The sequence below is a fragment of the Brachyhypopomus gauderio genome, chromosome 2 (genome assembly GCF_052324685.1).
Source record: "Brachyhypopomus gauderio isolate BG-103 chromosome 2, BGAUD_0.2, whole genome shotgun sequence".
NCBI classification, from domain to species: Eukaryota; Metazoa; Chordata; class Actinopteri; order Gymnotiformes; family Hypopomidae; genus Brachyhypopomus; species Brachyhypopomus gauderio.
The window spans coordinates 27,336,171-27,353,639 of NC_135212.1; the positions used below are offsets into that span (position 1 = coordinate 27,336,171).

Sequence of the window (17,469 nt, forward strand, 5' to 3'; positions counted from 1 at the left end):
TTTTTCTGTGCCAGCTTTCTACTGTCACAGCAAACTGACTTTTAAAAATGATTTTATTTTTATTTTATATATTTCAACACTTTTAGTAATGAATTGTGCTGTTATTATCTGCTGGGTCTAGCTTGGATGTAATCCTCCTCTATCCTGTGTGGATGATGGATGGTGAGTTTCTTGGTTAACCAACAGGAGTGCTAGATGTCAGGATGTCCTCTTATGAACCAGTCTACCCAAGCTCTCCTTAAACAAGCAGTCATCACACCTCTTCAGCTAGGACAATTCCAACATTTTTCTCAAAACAAATTAATCAAATAATTCTATTCATATTTCACATTATTTTAAAATACTAACTTTAGCATATAAGGTTCTGAGAAGTGAAGAATCACACCATTCAACTACATTTGGAATTCAAAATATGAAGTAAAATTTGAATTTACTTTGAATTAAACAAATGCATTAATTAATCAAATGTATACCTCTTCCAGCAGTGTCACTGTTGTAAGTGTGGCCTGTGTGCTGCTCAGAGGTGTCAATTCCAGGTTCAAAAAGTAAAAGTCCCCACCAGGATTTTGCTCAGGCTTCCTGGATTGTGTTGATTCCACTAATTTTACATGGACTAATTGCACTACTTAGAAAATCTAGCAAGCTTGAGCAAAATCCTGGTGAGGACTTTTACTTTCTGAACCTGGAATTGACACCTCTGGTGCTGCTGTACTAAGAGGCGTTTATTTACTTAGTGTTTCCTGCTACTCTGACTCCCTAACCAGCTCACGCTGACATTTAAAATAAACTGACACGTCCTTAGCAGGATCATCACTCAAAACATCTGAAACAGTAAAGAAAACACAGCTCAGAGAATGACACAACAGTCTCATTATTGTCACATGACTCAGCACTCTTATGTGATTTGTTTCACCTTTTCCGACCAGCTTTAGTCTATACATACTCATACACAAAGCATATTCACGCATAGCTTATTTGAACATTTTGGTGTTTTTTTAAGAGCAGCCTGCAGTGCAAACATCAAACAACAAAAAGAAAGCAAGACTTAGCACATGGAAAACAGCCTATTAGTGGCTTCTGCTGTGCACTTATGGTTTGTATAAGAACCGTAGGAGTGCTGTCTGATGACATTAGTATCTGGCTGTAAGAAGCACATAGCCATAGTGCATATTCCTTCGCATGACTTTTAGACGGTTGTTTGAATGAGCAGTGAAGTTGACTAAATGAGTCAACTTACAAAAATTACAGACACAGAAAGAACAGACCAGACTGTAGAAAATTGTGTAAATAAACGAAAGCGTATTGGTCCATTGTAGAAATAAGATATTCATGGTGCTTCTAGTCTACTCTTTGGCTCAGTGAGCCCTCATGACTGGGGTCACCTCCATGCACCTCCCTTTAGTTATGCTGCTACAGATAAGCCTGCTGGAGCCACATGCTCACTGGCACGTGAGCTATGTATGTCTGTTTAAATCAATGGTTGTTTAAACTGATGTTCACATACTCAACCTGTATTTTATATTTTTGGTTGCATGTTTCTACCAAAGACAGTTTCATACAAGCTCCTAGGAGATGGTCTGGCTTGCCAGCTGATGTGCCGATGCCGTGGTTGGATGTACCATTACCGCAAGAGGACGCGCTGATGCCATCTACTACCGGAAGCTCACCATCTACATAGAACTATAACTATAGAACTATATTTGTATAGTCTGTATAAATACATCCTCCACCCAATGGAGGATGGGTTCCCTTTTGAGTCTTGGTCCTCCCAAGGTTTTTTCCTAATCCACACCATCACAGGGAGTTTGTCCTTGCCACTGTCACCTCTGGCTTGCTCATTAGGGATCTGGACCCATATGATTGTAAAGCTGCTTTGTGATAACATGTGCTGTAAAAAGCGCTATATAAATAAATGTAACTTTGAGTTTAGTTACTTCTAAAGTTCAAGGGAAGTGCCCACAATATTTCAATAATATAAGTAAGCATTTTGTGTTCACAATAAAAATTTGAATACATTAGTTGTCTGATTCTTTGTTTTGCATCTGTTGTTGACTGCCAAAGCTTTATCCTGCTTTAAACCCTTCCAGTGGGACTGGTTAGATTTCATTCTTTTGACAGTGTTATCAACTGTGACTACAATACTGCAGAACACCACTAGGGAGCGCAAAACATCTTCACTAGCACTGAAGGCTAGAATACCTGTGTATTTTCCCTGTGCACCGAAAGCACATCAAGTGCCTGGAAGCCATAATGAATCACTAAGAAGCTAGAACTACAGACACTACACCGTTTCTATAGTGCAGTGCAGAGTAAGGGTGTGTGTTTCTCTCTTTCTTTATGTGTGTGTGTGTGTGTGTGTGTGTGTGTGTGTGTGTGTGTGTGTGTGTGTGTGTGTGTGTGTGTGTGTGTGTGTGTGTGTCCAAAGAGGCTAATGAAAAGAATTTGTAAAAGAAGTTCCTGAACAGGAGAAAGAGAGACGTTATTATTCAGTGGGAGGAGGGAGGGGTTAAAGTATGTCGAGACAGAGTGTGTCTCTGTGTGTGTGTTCAGCTGATACATAGTGGACTCATTATCCTGGACAGGACTTTTGAGTATAACAGAAAAAAAGCTGTGTCTTCTCAAAGTGGATGTGTGTGTGTGTGTGTGTGTGTGTGTGTGTGTGTGTGTGTGTGTGTGTGTGTGTGTGTGTGTGTGTTAAAGACAGAAAGAAGAACCTACAGTAGAGGGAGGATCGAGAGAGTGTGTGACCCACGAGGGAGGGGCTAGCTGTTCCAGGAGGTGCAGTGAGAGTGTGGGAGAAGGCAGGTAAGGTTGCTGCTTGATTTTACTCTTCAGACTAGTATTTGTGTGATTGTGAGGTTTTACTATGTGTTTGTGTGATTGTGAAGTTTTCCTATGTGTTTGTGAGATCATGAATTGTTTTGCTACGCACAAAAATAATCTGCTATGCGTTGTCTGTCTATAACATTAAATCCAATGTCTTTATGGACACATCAAATATCCATACTTATCTCATGAGTTCAAGATTTCTGAGACTATTTAAAAGCTCGCATGGGACTAAAATAAGTGAGACAGGTCAAAAAGGGGAAACATATCAAATTTATTCTTCCCTTAACTCCACTTGTCCCTATGAAGTGTGCTGACATGCTTCCCTAAGAGCTGTCCTAACATGCCTTCCCTGCACACATACACCTGCACATTTTGCTGAGGGTTAAACACCTTTCTGATAGTTTTTCTTGCTGTGTGCTTTTGTGCAGCTCTAAATATTTTAATTTCTTAAACGTGCAATTTGCTTTAAGGCGTTCCTTTGAAGGCTTGCAATAGCCTGAAACCTGTCAGGCTAAATGTACATGTGTGTTTGGTTACTTTGATGAAAAGAAGCTGTCTCACGTTGAGGCTTTTGAGAGCGGGGTAACTTGTATGTTTGCTTGTGCCAATCCTGTAGCAGTGCATTTGGTTAGATAAATACCACCCTGTGTTTGTTATTTCTTGAGAAAACTCAGCCATAATCCGGGTTGTGCCAGGCTGAACTGATACTTTTTTCAGTCGAATTAATTTGAATACTGGATCTTAAAGGAATCCATGGCCATGCTCAGCGAGTGGTTTTGGATCGAACGTCTGTGGCTTCCTGTGAATGTAACATGGGCAGATCTGGAGGATAAAGATGGCCGGGTTTATGCTCGCCCCTCTCACCTCTACATCACCTTACCTATAGCAGTACTGCTGCTGGGTCTCAGAGCACTGCACGAGAGGTAAGCACACACACACACACACACACACACACACACACACACACACACACACACACACACACACACACACACACTAAGAAGTGTGATCACTGCAGTGTTGTGCAAGTATTGTGACTAGACAGCGTGTTGATTGGCTGGGCCTATCTGTACCAGTGGGCATGTACTGGCATGTGGGAAAGAAAGGAGGAAAGGAACCTGATAGTGTGTGTCATTGTCTGTCCTATTCATAATGATAGTGTTTGTCAGTTGCTGTCATATTCATGATGATACTGTGTGTCAGTGTCTGTCCTATTCATGATGATAGTGTGTGTGAGTGGCTGTCCTATTCATGATGATACTGTGTGTCAGTGTCTGTTCTGTTCATGATGATTGTGTGTGTCAGTGTCTGTCCTATACATGACGATAGTGTGTGTCAGTGGCTATTCTATGGCTGTCCTATTCATGATGATTGTATGTGTCAGTGGCTGTCTTATTCATGATGATTGTGTGTGTCAGTGGCTGTTCTATTCATGATGATACTTTGTGTCAGTGTCTTTTCTATTCATGATGATAATGTGTGTCAGTGGCTGTTCTATTCATGATGATACTTTGTGTCAGTGTGTTTTATATTCATGATGATAATGTATGTCAGTGTCTGTGCAATTCAGGACGATAGTCTTTGTCAGTGTATGTCCTATACATGATGATAGTGTGTGTCAGTGGCTGTTCTATGGCTGTCCTATTCATGATGATTGTGTGTGTCAGTGGCTGTTCTATTCATGAGGATACTGTGTGTCAGTGTCTTTTCTGTTCATGATGATAGTGTGTCAGTGTCTGTCCAATACATGATGATAGTATGTGTCAGTGGCTGTCCTATGGCTGTCATATTCATGATGATTGTGTGTGTCAGTGGCTGTCCTATTCATGATGATTGTATGTGTCAGTGGCTGTTCTATTCATGATGATTGTGTGTCAGTGGCTGTTCTATTCATGATTATTGTGTGTGTCAGTGGCTGTTTTATTCATGATTATTGTGTGTGTCAGTGGCTGTTTTATTCATGATGATTGTGTGTGTCAGTGGCTGTTCTATTCATGATGATTGTATGTGTCAGTGGCTGTTCTATTCATGATGATTGTGTGTGTCAGTGGCTGTTCTATTCATGATGATTGTGTGTGTTAGTGGCTGTTCTATTCATGATGATTGTGTGTGTCAGTGGCTGTTCTATTCATGATGATTGTGTGTGTCAGTGGCTGTTCTATTCATGATGATTGTATGTGTCAGTGGCTGTTCTATTCATGATGATTGTGTGTGTCAGTGGCTGTTCTATTCATGATGATTGTGTGTGTCAGTGGCTGTTCTATTCATGATGATTGTATGTGTCAGTGGCTGTTCTATTCATGATCATTGTGTGTGTCAGTGGCTGTTCTATTCATGATGATTGTGTGTGTCAGTGGCTGTTCTATTCACACTCTTCATAGATTTGTTGCCCTACATATCGCTGCAGCTCTTGGAGTGAAAGACAAAGTCCGTTTGAGAGCATCAAATAATCCCACACTGGAGCATTTCTACAGGACATGCTGTAAACACCCTTCACAGGTACACACACACACACACACACACACACACACACACACACACACACACACACACACTTCACAGTTACACACACTAACCCTGAACAGAAAAGTACATTTATGCATGTATTATGTATCTGTGTGTGTGTTTGCAGGCAGTCAGCAATGAGACCTCTTACAGTCATTAAAGATCTCAGTAAGAGGTCTCAGTGCTGTCTGCCTGCACACACACACACACACACACACACACACACACACAGTACATAGTGCACATTTACTTTAATGTTCAATATTGTTTTTCAACACGTTTGTGTGTGTGCAGGCAGACGTTCAGGGTCTCAGTAAGAAGGTGAGCTGTTCGCAGCGGCAGGTAGAGTTCTGGTTTCGCAGGAGAAGAAACCAAGACAGACCTGGAGTTGTGAAGAAGTTCAGAGAAGCTAGGTACGTACATACACTCGGGCTTAGCTTTAGCAGACCATAACTGAGAAGAACGTAGTTTACTTCACAAAAAAGCTTTATTAGCATCATGTTGTCTGGCTTGCTTTAGTGGCATTGCATACTGTCTGCTACTTCTGTCTGTTTATGCCAAACATGTCCTGTTTTTTGCAGCTGGAGGTTTTTGTTCTACCTTTGTGCTTTCCTGGGGGGCCTTCTGGCTCTTTATGATGTGAGTATTTAGGGACAGAAGACACTGAAGTCTATCGTACAAAGACTTTAAATGACCTTGGATCATCAGACATACGTCTGTAGGTGTTTGCATGTGCCTGTGCACATGGGTGTGTGACAGGCCTCGAGGATAATAGGTAATATATTCCCACAAGACTCTAGCCCGAGTCTGTCAGTCATAGAAGACTCGTTGACATGTATGGACAAGCCCCTTTTACACACAACCATTTGCATGTGCACACACACACACCCACGCATGAACACACCTACACACCCACATACATGCATGCACACCCACATACATGCATGCACACCCACATACATGGACACAATCACAAATTTAAATGAACTCAAAGAACATTGGTGTTGGTTACAGAAACCGTGGTTTTATGACTTACGAGAAGTTTGGGCAGGATTTCCCAAACAGGTAAGTGTTTCTGAAGTCCACACATTTAATCTCCTGAATCATTGTAATACAGTAATTATTAACAATGTGTTTAATGTGCTATAAATAAATAAAAACCTGAGTCATTTATACTCTTTGAAAACTGGCCAGTTTAGTAAGTGGTGACAAGCTTAAACACGTTTCTGGTGACAAGCATGGTGGCTTAAAGAAATATGGTGTGCTATAAATGCATATGCTGTATATTAAAGTAATAACTAAATATTAAATGCTGTGATAACATCATAATGTGATTTTAAATAGGACCCCATCTTTGAGTCATCTTCTTAGCTATATTACATTTCTAAACAGATATATTTAAAGTGTTTAAAAATAATTTCTAACCCATCATTGAGAGTTGATGGAAACTCCAGTTAGTCTTTGCTGAAAATGCTTAAACCAGGTTTTTGCATGAACGGTTGTGACCTTTTGTTTACATAGACTTGTATGCATGCTTGAGGCTTGATTTCAAATGCATGTTGGTATGTGTGTGTGTGTGTGTGTGTAGACCCTACTGGACTCTCAGTACTGGTATTACATGGCTGAGATAAGTTTTTATGGCTCCCTCTTGTTTAGTGTGGCAGTGGACATCAAACGCAAGGTAAAGGTTCATCTTACCACCTTACCACCTTTATTACATCTAATAGGTTCTCAGCACATGGAGTGCACACACATACACACACTCAATTTTCAATGATCCACACTGTAGAAACAAGATTTTCCATAAAACATAAATCTCATGCAGTAGAAATAAAACATGTACTGTTTGCAAAATTCAAGGGTTTTTTCCATACATTTATTACTGAATATGGTCCTAACTAATGGTATGACTAAGGTGATTTCAGAGGGGACACTTGTATATAAATGTGGCAGGAATCCCACTGCTTACATGTGAATGGGTTTTTGTGTGAACTCTTTCATGATGTTTTGATCATCTCATCTCTCCGAGTGTCTGAGACGGCTGAGCACAGACACAAGGTCTCACCTGCTACAGATCAAACGCTCTCTGTCTGTCTGTAGGATTTTAAAGAGCAGTTGTTGCATCACTGGGCTACTCTCACACTGCTGTCATTCTCGTGGTGCGCAAACTACATCCGTATCGGGACACTCGTTATGCTGGTCCACGATGCCGCTGACATCCTACTAGAGGTGAGAGAGAGGGAGAGCAAATTCAAATAGTAATTCAAATATCTGAGGTTAGAAAATCAGAGGCTTAACATGGGCGTCTTTTCCTGTCAGTCCGGGAAGTTATTTAATTATGCAAGATGGGAGAACACCTGCAACGTTATATTTGTGCTCTTCACCGTTGTGTTCATGGTAACAAGGCTCGTCATCTTTCCTTTCTGGTAAGTATGAATGAAAAAGGGACTTACTCAACAAAAGCGAGTGTTTGTTCATAGCCCAATTAAAGTCTGAAGACAATGTGTTTCAGGTTGATCCACTGCACCTGGGTGTACCCACTGGAACAGTTTCAGCCCTTCTTCGGTTATTATTTCTTTAACATTGTGCTTGTGCTCCTGCTGCTGCTGCATGTATTCTGGGCATCGCTCATTCTGCGCATGGTCAAAAAGTTTCTCTTCGGCCAAGTGAGTATTGAACCACGCAACAACACCTTATACACACCCTCAACTCCTTACACACACCATGCACACAAAGGCACCTATTCTATGCCTGTCAAGCACTAATATAAGTCAATTATCTCTCTCTGTAGATGAAAGGAGATGAAAGAAGTGAGGATGAAGAGGAGGAGAGTCAGGATGAAGATAACAACCATAAGCACATTGATGGTTCTTCCAACGGACTGGCTAATGGCCACTAATGCAAACCTAGGGACTCTGACAACAAAGACATTTGAATCCCTTTGATGTAAAACAACTGTCCATATTGGACACACAAATAACTCATGAACTGACTGGTGCGTTAACAGCGTTTAGTTTAGCGTATGTGTATGTATACGTCAGTGCTTCAGAACATGGTGCTATTCTGAGATACTATGCTATACCACCTTTTTATAGCTTCAGTTTTTTGTTCTTATACAACCAGCATCTTCATTCTCGTGTCCTCGCGGTCCTTTTTATCATTTTCTACCTGTAAGAAACAGCACCCCCTACTGGCCACTGATGCACATGTATTTAGGCTATATCACAAAGTTCATATTCATATTCATATGTCAGACAAACTACAAAATTCCTTTAGCCAAATAAATCATGTAGACCTTGGTTATTGACTTATTGACTTGTGGTACTTTAACATAATGTGTCAAAGATGAACACTAATGCAAAGCTCATATAAATACACATGGGTAGTTGTACTGGGGCTTAGGTGAAAGAAAGAAAACATGAGAAGTTCATCTTTACAGAACACATCTCCTAACAGTTATCCACAGGTTTATGTGTTATACTGTTTTATACCCTTCACTTTACAAGTTAAGAATCATGAGAATTAAAATGGTTTCATCAAGAGTGACATGTCCGAATAAGCAGCATCAGTAATGTCAGTATCAGTAATATGAACACAGCAAAATGACAAATATAGAACAGCATGAGTCACAAAAGTACAGACTGTACAACATAAAAACGTATGAAAGTATTAGCTAAGAACCACAAACAAATTACTAGTATAATAAATAAATAACAAACATTGCTGTTATTACAAAAATCTGTCAAACTATATACACGGTACCACATTTTCACAACAATTATCTGGAAAACTATTTAATAAACACATATCACTCTTCACAGGACTTTATCCATATTGCAGTTGAAATGGCCAAATCACTTCTACATAATGTATGTGCTAGATAAACTCTGACGGCCTGTTTGCCCCTGAGACATGTTTACACATGAAGGCACAGGCCTCTCTCCCCAGATGCAGACGTGTGGCGGGAGGAGGCTCACACACTCCAGGCACTGCTGAGGATGCTGGTGTACTCCTGATCACTGAGGATCTCAATGCTCAGGCCTTCATAGTAGTCCTCAAACTCAGCATATGCAACCTTGCCCTCCACCCTTTCTGTGTTCAGTACACACGTTAGGAAGTCTATTTTTGCCCCTGTGAACAGTCAATTATAAAATGACTCATAAACATCAGTCATCCACTGAAATAGATGGGATAGTGTACCAGAGAGAGTCTCACCATGCTCCGGGTTCTGTCTGGCCCAGTAGAATTTCTCTATGTCAGTCAAGGAAACGGAGCCGGTTTTATGTGGATCAAGTTTAACATAAACCTGGAAACCAAGGAAGAGAAAACCTCAAAACCTGTCTAGATCCATATACAGTATCTAGATCTATATATCTACATGCATACGTCTATATTATCTGATACTCATGTCTGCAGTGTTGATGCCTGAGCATGCAGCTCTGGAGCTGTGGTCTACTACCTTTATAAACACGGCCTTTCTGGCTTCACTCATTTCCCCGGTAACAGCACGCATAACAGTAGCACTGTCCACAAGCACCTCCCCCTGCTGGCCTACAATTCTCCACACAGTCTCGAACTCCTAAGCCACAGTCAACACAGTGTTAATTAATGAAGTCCTCATCCACAGTAAACTCAACGTGAATTAATGTTGATGTTATGTTGACATTATGCTGGTCCATTATGCTGGACCATTATAGGTCCTGTTTCTCTATGTGGTCATATAGAATATGAAAAGAAAGAAAGAAAATTGGAATCGTCCCAAATGAGAATCTGAAGCTAAAAAATTGGTAATCGGAATCGGGCAAGAAAAAGGCAATCGGAACATTTTTAGTCCTAACCCACCATTACTACAAAGCTAATTAACGACGTTCTCAGCTACCGCAATGTTAACTAATAAATTCCTTACCCACACTCAACACTATGTTAATTAACAAAGTCCTGACCCACAGTCAACACAATGATAATGAATGATTACCAAAGTTCACTTTGTAATCCACTTTGTGGATTACTGATGGTAGTGTGCTCTTTGGAGAATGACTACATGAATGACTGCTGGGGTTTGATGTGTTAGGGTGTGTTGGGTAAATGGACCTGGTAGGTGATGTTCAGCTCCTCTATGAGACATTCTCTGAGCTTCTCTTTGTCCAGGAGGCCTTTCTCCTGCAGGTCGAAACACGCCAGCCTCCTCCCCAGAGCCATCAGTGTCCGGGCAGCATGACCCTTCAGCCGAGCACGTACAGCCCCTACAACATCCAGCCAATGTTCTTAACCAGTCTATTTATTTATTCTTTTGTGGAAAAAATTCAAATGAGGCTTTCCAAAGTTAGCTATGCTCTGTGTGTCTATGTGTTCCTGTTACCATGTTTAAAAGTAATGAGAGCACATTAGAGAGCATTAACCTTGAATCGCCCTCAGGGTCTTCTGGTCATAGTTGTCTTCTTCAGAAAGGCCAGCTGTGGTTTCTCCAGAAGCCCTGTGAGAAAGTGACATTCTACAGTGGTACGTTTTCTGTGACTTCCACGTGAAGTTGTACATTCCACACTGCTGTTGGGGGCTCGTGTGTGGGTGCGTACAGCAGGGAGCACTTGGCTTCTTCATCCACGTCAGTGATTCTCAGGTTCATATATGGACGCTGTCGCAGTTTCTCTGGGATGTGAAGCACATCGGTTCTGAACCAGAGATCTGCACCCTGGAAAACAAATACAGGTGTGTTAGTTACACTTTAAAAACTGCATGTGTGTGTGTGTGTGTGTGTGTGTGTGTGTGTGTGTGTGTGTGTGTGTGTGTGTGTGTGTGTGTGTGTCACAGAGAGAGAGAGAAAGAGAGAGAGAGAGAGAGAGAGAGAGAGAGAGAGAGAGAGAGAGAGCTGATGTATGGTACCTGTGCAAAGTCAGCAAGACAATATGGCCTCCCTTGAGTCCTGTATACCCCACGGGCAATAAAGGGCAAAACGTTGTACCTGCACAGATCATGTAATTCACACTCACTCAAGTGTTTGACCTTGGACATGCAAAAAGCACTGTACAAAGATCAAAGTCATTTTGAACGCAGGGTTCTTGACTAGACCACTTTGTGTCAACCTGTTTTTCCCAAAACTGCGATACTCATACACAGTCAGACTGTGATCACACGTGAAGAAGAAGCCAATCAGCTCGCGACATGCCTCACGTCCACATCTATAGAAAAATACACATGGATACATTCACTCAAAGAAAATGCACAGATTATTGCATAGTGTTTCAGTGCCTTCAAAATGTTGCATACAATAAATCCATATAAGTCATGCCTACCTTGATATAATTCTTGCATGAAAACGGAGTTTGTGGGATAAGAGGTTCTCTGTTAAAGATTTCTGAGTTTTAACCCTGTAAAGATAATTATATATATGTGTGGAACAGGAGTAACACACTGTGTGTGTATGATGTGTGTGTGTGTGTGTGTGTGTGTGTGTGTGTGTGTGTGTGTGTGTGTGTGTGTGTGTGTGTGTGTGTGTGTGTGTGTGTTCGTGCATGCATGCATGTGTGTTTGAGCATGCATACATGTGCGCGTGTGTGTGTGCATATGTGTGTGTTTTACATGGTGTGATGGAGAGTCCTTTTGTGGCGTGCTGAAATGTTCACTGGATTTGCAGAATTTTGCTCTGGGTCACTGATGACAGCCCTAAAGAATCAGCACAGACCTCATCAGTTAGTTCATCGCCATTTCTAGCACTGACCTAGAATGGGGATCTTCCATAAAATGGGTTTTCTGAGAAAAAACAGGGGGACAGTAGCTGACCTGCAGAGCTGGTCCACCATCATCTGCTCCATCACAGCCTCTTTTCTCCTCTCAACAGTCAGCCCCTCCTACAAACACACCTCTCAATGTGTACCACAACAAAACAGCGTTCACATCAAAGCCTCCTTCACAACCACTCTGACGCATCACAACTCAATATCCTCCAATATCCAATCACCAGTCAGCATGCACATAGCATTCCTGTCATTCCACCTCTAATTTATGTCATCGCAACCCTCAGTAATATAGTAACCATAGTACATTATGTAAACACTAATAAATCATTAGTCACAGAAATGCCATGACAGTTATTATAACAGCTGTAATAAGACATTACTCACAGCCTCCAGTTTCCTGGTTCTCGTGTGGATGTCGTTGGTCTGAATTCGGGTGTGCTCAGAAGCGTGGCACGAGGCCGAGGGCTCTGGGTTTGGTTTCTGACTGCTGGAGGGGTTATTCGGCAGGAGGCCTCTACAACCAGAGCGCAGTGACTCCAAGTTCTCCACCAGTGGGGTGTTTCTCTGGGGTGTGTCTCTCACTCCCACGTCCCATGTCTGAAGACACCACACAGCCAATATTCCATCAAAGACATGAGAATAAAGCAATTGTACAGTTACACGGAAGAAGATTGTAATGAAAGTGAGGATGCAAGCAGCAACAATGAGGATGCAAGCAGCATCAACCCAGAAAGCTCTGAATTATCACATGATCATGACCCCTCTCATATACAGTAAGATTTTCAGACACCCATAACTTCATAGATGTTATGTAATTCATATTTTTTACTCGATTGTTTGTTTGGCTTGTATTTGGCATAGATGATTCTTGTATGGGGTTTTTACAGTTATTTTGTACAGTTGGATGGCTACCTCAGGGCGCTGTGCCGAGGGTGAACTGCCCCAGCTCATGGACGACAGTGGGCTTGATGGCATTCCAGCAATGACCGCATAGTCCTTTGGAGATGGAAATTTATATTTTCATGACCGTGAGACACATTTATTCTCACTCTCACTCTCTCTTACTGAACATATCTCACTGAACACAAGTCGGTCTGTCTGTCAACGTCTGTCTACCCAGACCCCACCCCGTTGTCCCTCTATGACTCTTTCGCTACGTATCTAGAAAATGATTTTCTCACCTCCTCGTCTCTGTCTTGCAGTCCCTCCAACGCTAACACGGGAACTCTGCCACGGAGATCTGATTATTAATGGATATCATCCATAACCAAACACTTTAAAAGAACTCATAAGAAAATACCTACTCTTTTGGACGCGGTCCACGACTTGGTCCAGTTACCTGTGTCTTATAACGGAATATACACTAAAATTAACGACGATTTGTTTTTTTATTATGTCAGAGAGTAAACTCACCATTACCTGTCTATTATTTCCTACGTGGGCAAATGTTCTTGTCATATTTAGATCCCAGTCCATAATGTGTCCACAGTTAGTATGTATGGTCAGGTAATAAACTTTGAGTTGCGTTGCTACGTTTTTCTCCTAACAAAACACACGTGCTTAAGCGTTGTCAACGTAAAGGTTCTTGGGTAATGAAGTCCATAATTTCCAAGTTTAACATTATTTTACAACTGTGTAAAAGTCTCGTGTGTGTGCGTGTGTGTGTGTGTGGGGGGGGGGGAGAGCGAAAGTGAGCGAGAGATAAATAGCCTACTGCAATAAAAATGAGAGAACAATGAAAATCAGAAATCTATACAGATATAGATAATGAGAGGCAGACACACACAGAGAGAGTGAGTGTGAGAGAGAGAGAGACAGAGTCAGAGAGGGAGAGAGAGAGAGAGAGAGAGAGAGAGAGAGAGAGAGAGAGAGAGAGAGATAGAAAGAGAGAGATAAGAGCTACCAAGCTCCACACTTGTTCGTGATGTGGTGGGTGGGTTTGTTTCAAAGACCACATTAATGCAACACGACTCACGAATCAACAACCCAGATAGTATTAGTCAATGATCATCACTCAAGGACAAACAAGGATATTCGCATAAGCTGTGACCATGGACCTTCCTGGCTGTCTCGCTCTGTGGATATGGGCTCTCTTGGCTGGATCATCAGGTGTTCTCTCGCATGTGCTGCCGGATATTACCGATCCTGCATTTATCCGCAGGTGCGTGCAGGCACACAACGTCCATCGCTCGCGTGCGAACCCACCTGCCGCCAACATGCGTATGATGGTAAGGAGGAGCGCTCGTGCACTCTCACACATCCCCTTCATGTTATGCTCCGTCTCAGCATGATAACCCTCCATAACTTCACATGAGGGGAATAAGAAAACATGTTGTCTCTTTGGCAAATGCAGCCGATAGAATTGTTTAACTGTTAGCTATTGTCATGTTAAAGATGTTCACGTAAATCAGTAGATTGTAATTCTGATCTTTTTTATATCGTATATTCAAGATATGAACCTGTTTATTAATATGACCGACCTATTGTGGCGCTCTTAGGTGTGCTATAAATATTTTCAATAACCCTTGTAGTCGTCATGGCAATGAATAGAGATTTGAAATGAGGGGTCTGTTTCATTCTTTTTCCAGACCATGGAAAGTTTTCCCCTTTGTGAAGGCCTTCTTATTTTGAAAGTCCAGAAGGTCCTTATCTTGTCTGGATTCTGTGGGAGAGGTTTCCTGCACCAGAAACACAAAAACCCTGAGGGTTGTTACTGGCCATACCAAAGAGTTAGAGAGCTATTTACACAGTGCAGTATAAATTAATAATATAACTGACAACTCGGTTAAAGTCCTGAAAAAAGTTCTGAACTGAGCATCTTTCTTGGCTTGATTAGCTTTTATTTAAATATTAAATATTTCACTTGAGATACCATTTTTAATTAATAGCAGGAAATCACTTTAAAAGGATGAAACAGAATAAGTTGGTCTATGCAGTTCACAGGGAAATAAGCATGTGCAGACTAAGCCCAGACCAGTTCACATGTGCAGACTGAGCCCAGACCAGTTCACATGTGCAGACCAAACCAGTTTCTGAAATGGAATCAGATTTTAACAAAGCCAAAAGTGCATCACTATTTTTTCAAAAACAATCAGTTTGAAGAATTAATGACTTCACAGAGAATATACCACATTAGCTGATTTTATGTTCTCCAATGTATATGTGTGTGTGTGTGTGTGTGTGTTCACTCAGTCTTGGGATGATACTTTGGCCAGAGGTGCCCAGTCATGGGCAAGACATTGTAAGGCTTCCCATAATCCCCTGCTGCAGCAGGTGGGCAGGGTTCACCCGGAGTTCCGGCGGGTTGGGGAGAACATCTGGCTAGGGTCTCCGTACTCTGCCTTTACTGTGGAATCAGCTATCCACACCTGGAACAAGGAAGGAGCAGATTACACCCACCAGAACCAGAGCTGCGCCAGGGTGTGTGGCCACTACACACAGGTTGGCTTCCACACACATTCCTTTCAGCAGACATAAAACAGGTGTTTTATACCTATAAAAAATGTCCATAATGTCAACTTTTCTCATGTTTGTTTATATATTGGAAATTAGACTACGTTAGAGATAAATATTCCCTGTTGCAGAGGACACTGACAAATTCTTTTCTGGTTCTTTTGAATGTGATTTTATGCTTTTCAGCTCATGTGGGCAACGAGTTACAGGCTTGGCTGTGCTGTCCATGTCTGCTCCGGAGGAATCGACAACTTCTCCACTAATCCTGAGTCCACTATTTTCGTATGTGACTATGGCGACGTGTACGTAAAACCCTACGTGTTTTCAGTTTCAAAATATAATAAAATACTTGAACGTATGGGAGTATGTACATTGGTGTTTTGTGTTATGGTGGTGATGATGTTATGTTAATATGTTCTGTCCCAGGGGAAATGTGTTTGGCGTCCCTCCATACATCGTGGGACTGGCTTGCAGCAGCTGTGGTACAGAGAGATGCAAAGATAAACTTTGCAGTAAGACAAATCGCAAAACATGTTTCCATATTAATCAAAACATCCCCATAGCAGCATCACCTACCTCAATAATTAACACCTTATCAAAAATGATCAAACGATCATTCTATTAAGGAGAAACAGTATTCCACACATTCCACACGTAACTTCTACTTTATCATTTTTAGAAATGCATCACATATGTATGCTCATATTTTCAACAGCTGATCCAGACCGTGACAAAGATATGAGTATGTATACGGCATTGTACTAATCAACTGCCAGACTTAAATAGTAGCACTGCTATCTTACCATGCACTACACTACCATAACCCTTGCTTTTCCTATCTTTTTTCCTTTTCTGTTATAAGCTTTCTGCTGGGTTGACATGAATGCATTTTTAATTTAAGCTAATATATTTTTTATATCAGTGATTTGGGTACTAATTCCGTAGGTATCAGTGATGGTTACATATGTGATAATTACGTGTGTTTCTGCAGGATACGATTGGACACCAGGGTGGGATTTTGGTCCCTCCTCAGCACACGTGCCCTCCCACTGGCTGAATAACCCAAGGCTGCGACTACCATTTGGAATTTGCTGGATTCTCTACTTTTATGCAACACACTAGTCACCCAGTAAACTTAATACCAAGCTGTTTAAACCTTTATAACCTTTAGAACTCCTCACCAATGTGTAACTAGAGCAGGGGGACATGTTATGAAGGCCTCGCGTTGTGCTGAGTCATGTGTGTGGCATCCCCCTGCTGTGTAGGACCGATGCTCCTCGTTGCCTCTTCTCCTCAGTTCCTCCTACTAGTATCAATATTTTTTTTTTGTGTGTAACTCATGTTTCAGTATGTGTTCAATCACAGTTCATATAAATCCATATTAATAAACTTTTCACCTTTCATATTCACATATTTAAAATATTCTGAAGAGTCTTTGTGGCTTCTTACTTGCTGGTGGGCAAAGGCATGATCTGTGATGCCTGAAATACCTTTGCATAAAATCCACAAATCATTTTTATTTGCCTTGACTATGCATCCCAGCAGATTTTACTGTATCCATGGAGATGGTTGTACGTATAGCGTTCTGTAGGCAGTGTGAACAGTTTGAACAGAAATGAGTCATGATCTTAAAAGGCTGCCGGTTAGTACTTGTGAGCAATCAACCCACAATACAGGGTTTTCAGAACACGGATGATTCCAGTCTGGCATCCAATTTTTGTGGGTTCGTGACATTTAAGTTGACCTTATTTAGGCATCATATGTAGAGACACAAGCTGGGATATTTAAACAAGAGTCATATTCACACATACGCACATATACGGTACTTTCACACAGTTGATCTATTCATCCATATCCCAGACTGGAAGGTATGAGTTTAAGATAACAAGGTTATCCCAATGCATGTGACACAAATTATGCTGAAAAAGACACAAATACATATTCATAT

At 41.3% G+C, this 17,469-nt stretch overlaps 3 protein-coding genes across 8 annotated transcripts; 2 read left to right on the forward strand and 1 right to left on the reverse strand.

Moving 5' to 3' along the window:
• The first annotated feature begins 2,563 nt into the window (after nucleotides 1-2,563).
• Nucleotides 2,564-8,633, forward strand: cers3b (ceramide synthase 3b). Its single transcript, XM_076992874.1, has 11 exons — nucleotides 2,564-2,805; nucleotides 3,577-3,752; nucleotides 5,211-5,328; nucleotides 5,629-5,747; nucleotides 5,916-5,973; nucleotides 6,349-6,399; nucleotides 6,923-7,015; nucleotides 7,435-7,563; nucleotides 7,654-7,760; nucleotides 7,847-8,000; nucleotides 8,126-8,633. The coding sequence occupies exons 2-11, from the start codon at nucleotides 3,583-3,585 to the stop codon at nucleotides 8,231-8,233; spliced, it is 1,107 nt and encodes a 368-aa protein (XP_076848989.1). The 5' UTR covers nucleotides 2,564-2,805; nucleotides 3,577-3,582; the 3' UTR covers nucleotides 8,234-8,633.
• caps2 (calcyphosine 2) lies at nucleotides 7,636-13,597 on the reverse strand. Of its 5 annotated transcripts, none has more exons than XM_076992870.1 (16): nucleotides 13,488-13,597; nucleotides 13,373-13,413; nucleotides 13,250-13,295; nucleotides 12,981-13,064; nucleotides 12,453-12,665; nucleotides 12,112-12,179; nucleotides 11,911-11,994; nucleotides 11,625-11,699; nucleotides 11,415-11,510; nucleotides 11,215-11,293; nucleotides 10,908-11,023; nucleotides 10,734-10,807; nucleotides 10,426-10,577; nucleotides 9,794-9,913; nucleotides 9,550-9,640; nucleotides 7,636-9,465 (listed from the first exon to the last, which is right to left on the reverse strand). In XM_076992870.1, exons 1-16 carry the CDS (start codon nucleotides 13,542-13,544, stop codon nucleotides 9,308-9,310), a joined length of 1,554 nt encoding a protein of 517 aa, XP_076848985.1. In that variant the 5' UTR covers nucleotides 13,545-13,597; the 3' UTR covers nucleotides 7,636-9,307. The 5 variants fall into 5 exon arrangements, with proteins under 5 accessions (XP_076848985.1, XP_076848986.1, XP_076848984.1 ...); XM_076992871.1 differs by having other exon boundaries at nucleotides 11,445-11,510; nucleotides 13,373-13,431; nucleotides 13,488-13,559; XM_076992869.1 differs by having other exon boundaries at nucleotides 13,373-13,431; nucleotides 13,488-13,559.
• A 353-nt stretch (nucleotides 13,598-13,950) lies between these two features.
• glipr1b (GLI pathogenesis-related 1b) lies at nucleotides 13,951-16,942 on the forward strand. 2 transcript variants are annotated; one of them, XM_076992882.1, is made up of 6 exons: nucleotides 13,952-14,296; nucleotides 15,261-15,509; nucleotides 15,708-15,823; nucleotides 15,948-16,033; nucleotides 16,237-16,263; nucleotides 16,513-16,940. In XM_076992882.1, the coding sequence occupies exons 1-6, from the start codon at nucleotides 14,120-14,122 to the stop codon at nucleotides 16,641-16,643; spliced, it is 786 nt and encodes a 261-aa protein (XP_076848997.1). In that variant the 5' UTR covers nucleotides 13,952-14,119; the 3' UTR covers nucleotides 16,644-16,940. The 2 variants fall into 2 exon arrangements, with proteins under 2 accessions (XP_076848998.1, XP_076848997.1); XM_076992883.1 differs by lacking the exon at nucleotides 16,237-16,263 and having other exon boundaries at nucleotides 13,951-14,296; nucleotides 16,513-16,942.
• The last annotated feature ends 527 nt before the right edge of the window (nucleotides 16,943-17,469 follow it).

What these genes read in the sequence shown, in the direction of transcription:
- caps2 (XM_076992869.1), bottom strand. Translation starts at nt 13,544, where the DNA reads ATGGACTGGGATCTAAATATGACAAGAACATTTGCCCACGTAGGAAAT. An exon ending in CCTCGGCACAGCGCCCTGAG is followed by an intron (nt 12,666 to 12,980) that starts GTAGCCATCCAA and finishes TGGTGTCTTCAG; the next exon opens with ACATGGGACGTGGGAGTGAG. An exon ending in GTCTTGCTGACTTTGCACAG is followed by an intron (nt 11,024 to 11,214) that starts GTACCATACATC and finishes TTTGTTTTCCAG; the next exon opens with GGTGCAGATCTCTGGTTCAG.
- cers3b (XM_076992874.1), top strand. Translation starts at nt 3,583, where the DNA reads ATGGCCATGCTCAGCGAGTGGTTTTGGATCGAACGTCTGTGGCTTCCT. An exon ending in CTCAGAGCACTGCACGAGAG is followed by an intron (nt 3,753 to 5,210) that starts GTAAGCACACAC and finishes CACTCTTCATAG; the next exon opens with ATTTGTTGCCCTACATATCG. An exon ending in GGGCAGGATTTCCCAAACAG is followed by an intron (nt 6,400 to 6,922) that starts GTAAGTGTTTCT and finishes GTGTGTGTGTAG; the next exon opens with ACCCTACTGGACTCTCAGTA.
- glipr1b (XM_076992882.1), top strand. Translation starts at nt 14,120, where the DNA reads ATGGACCTTCCTGGCTGTCTCGCTCTGTGGATATGGGCTCTCTTGGCT. An exon ending in ATGCAAAGATAAACTTTGCA is followed by an intron (nt 16,034 to 16,236) that starts GTAAGACAAATC and finishes TATTTTCAACAG; the next exon opens with CTGATCCAGACCGTGACAAA. An exon ending in AGACCGTGACAAAGATATGA is followed by an intron (nt 16,264 to 16,512) that starts GTATGTATACGG and finishes GTGTTTCTGCAG; the next exon opens with GATACGATTGGACACCAGGG.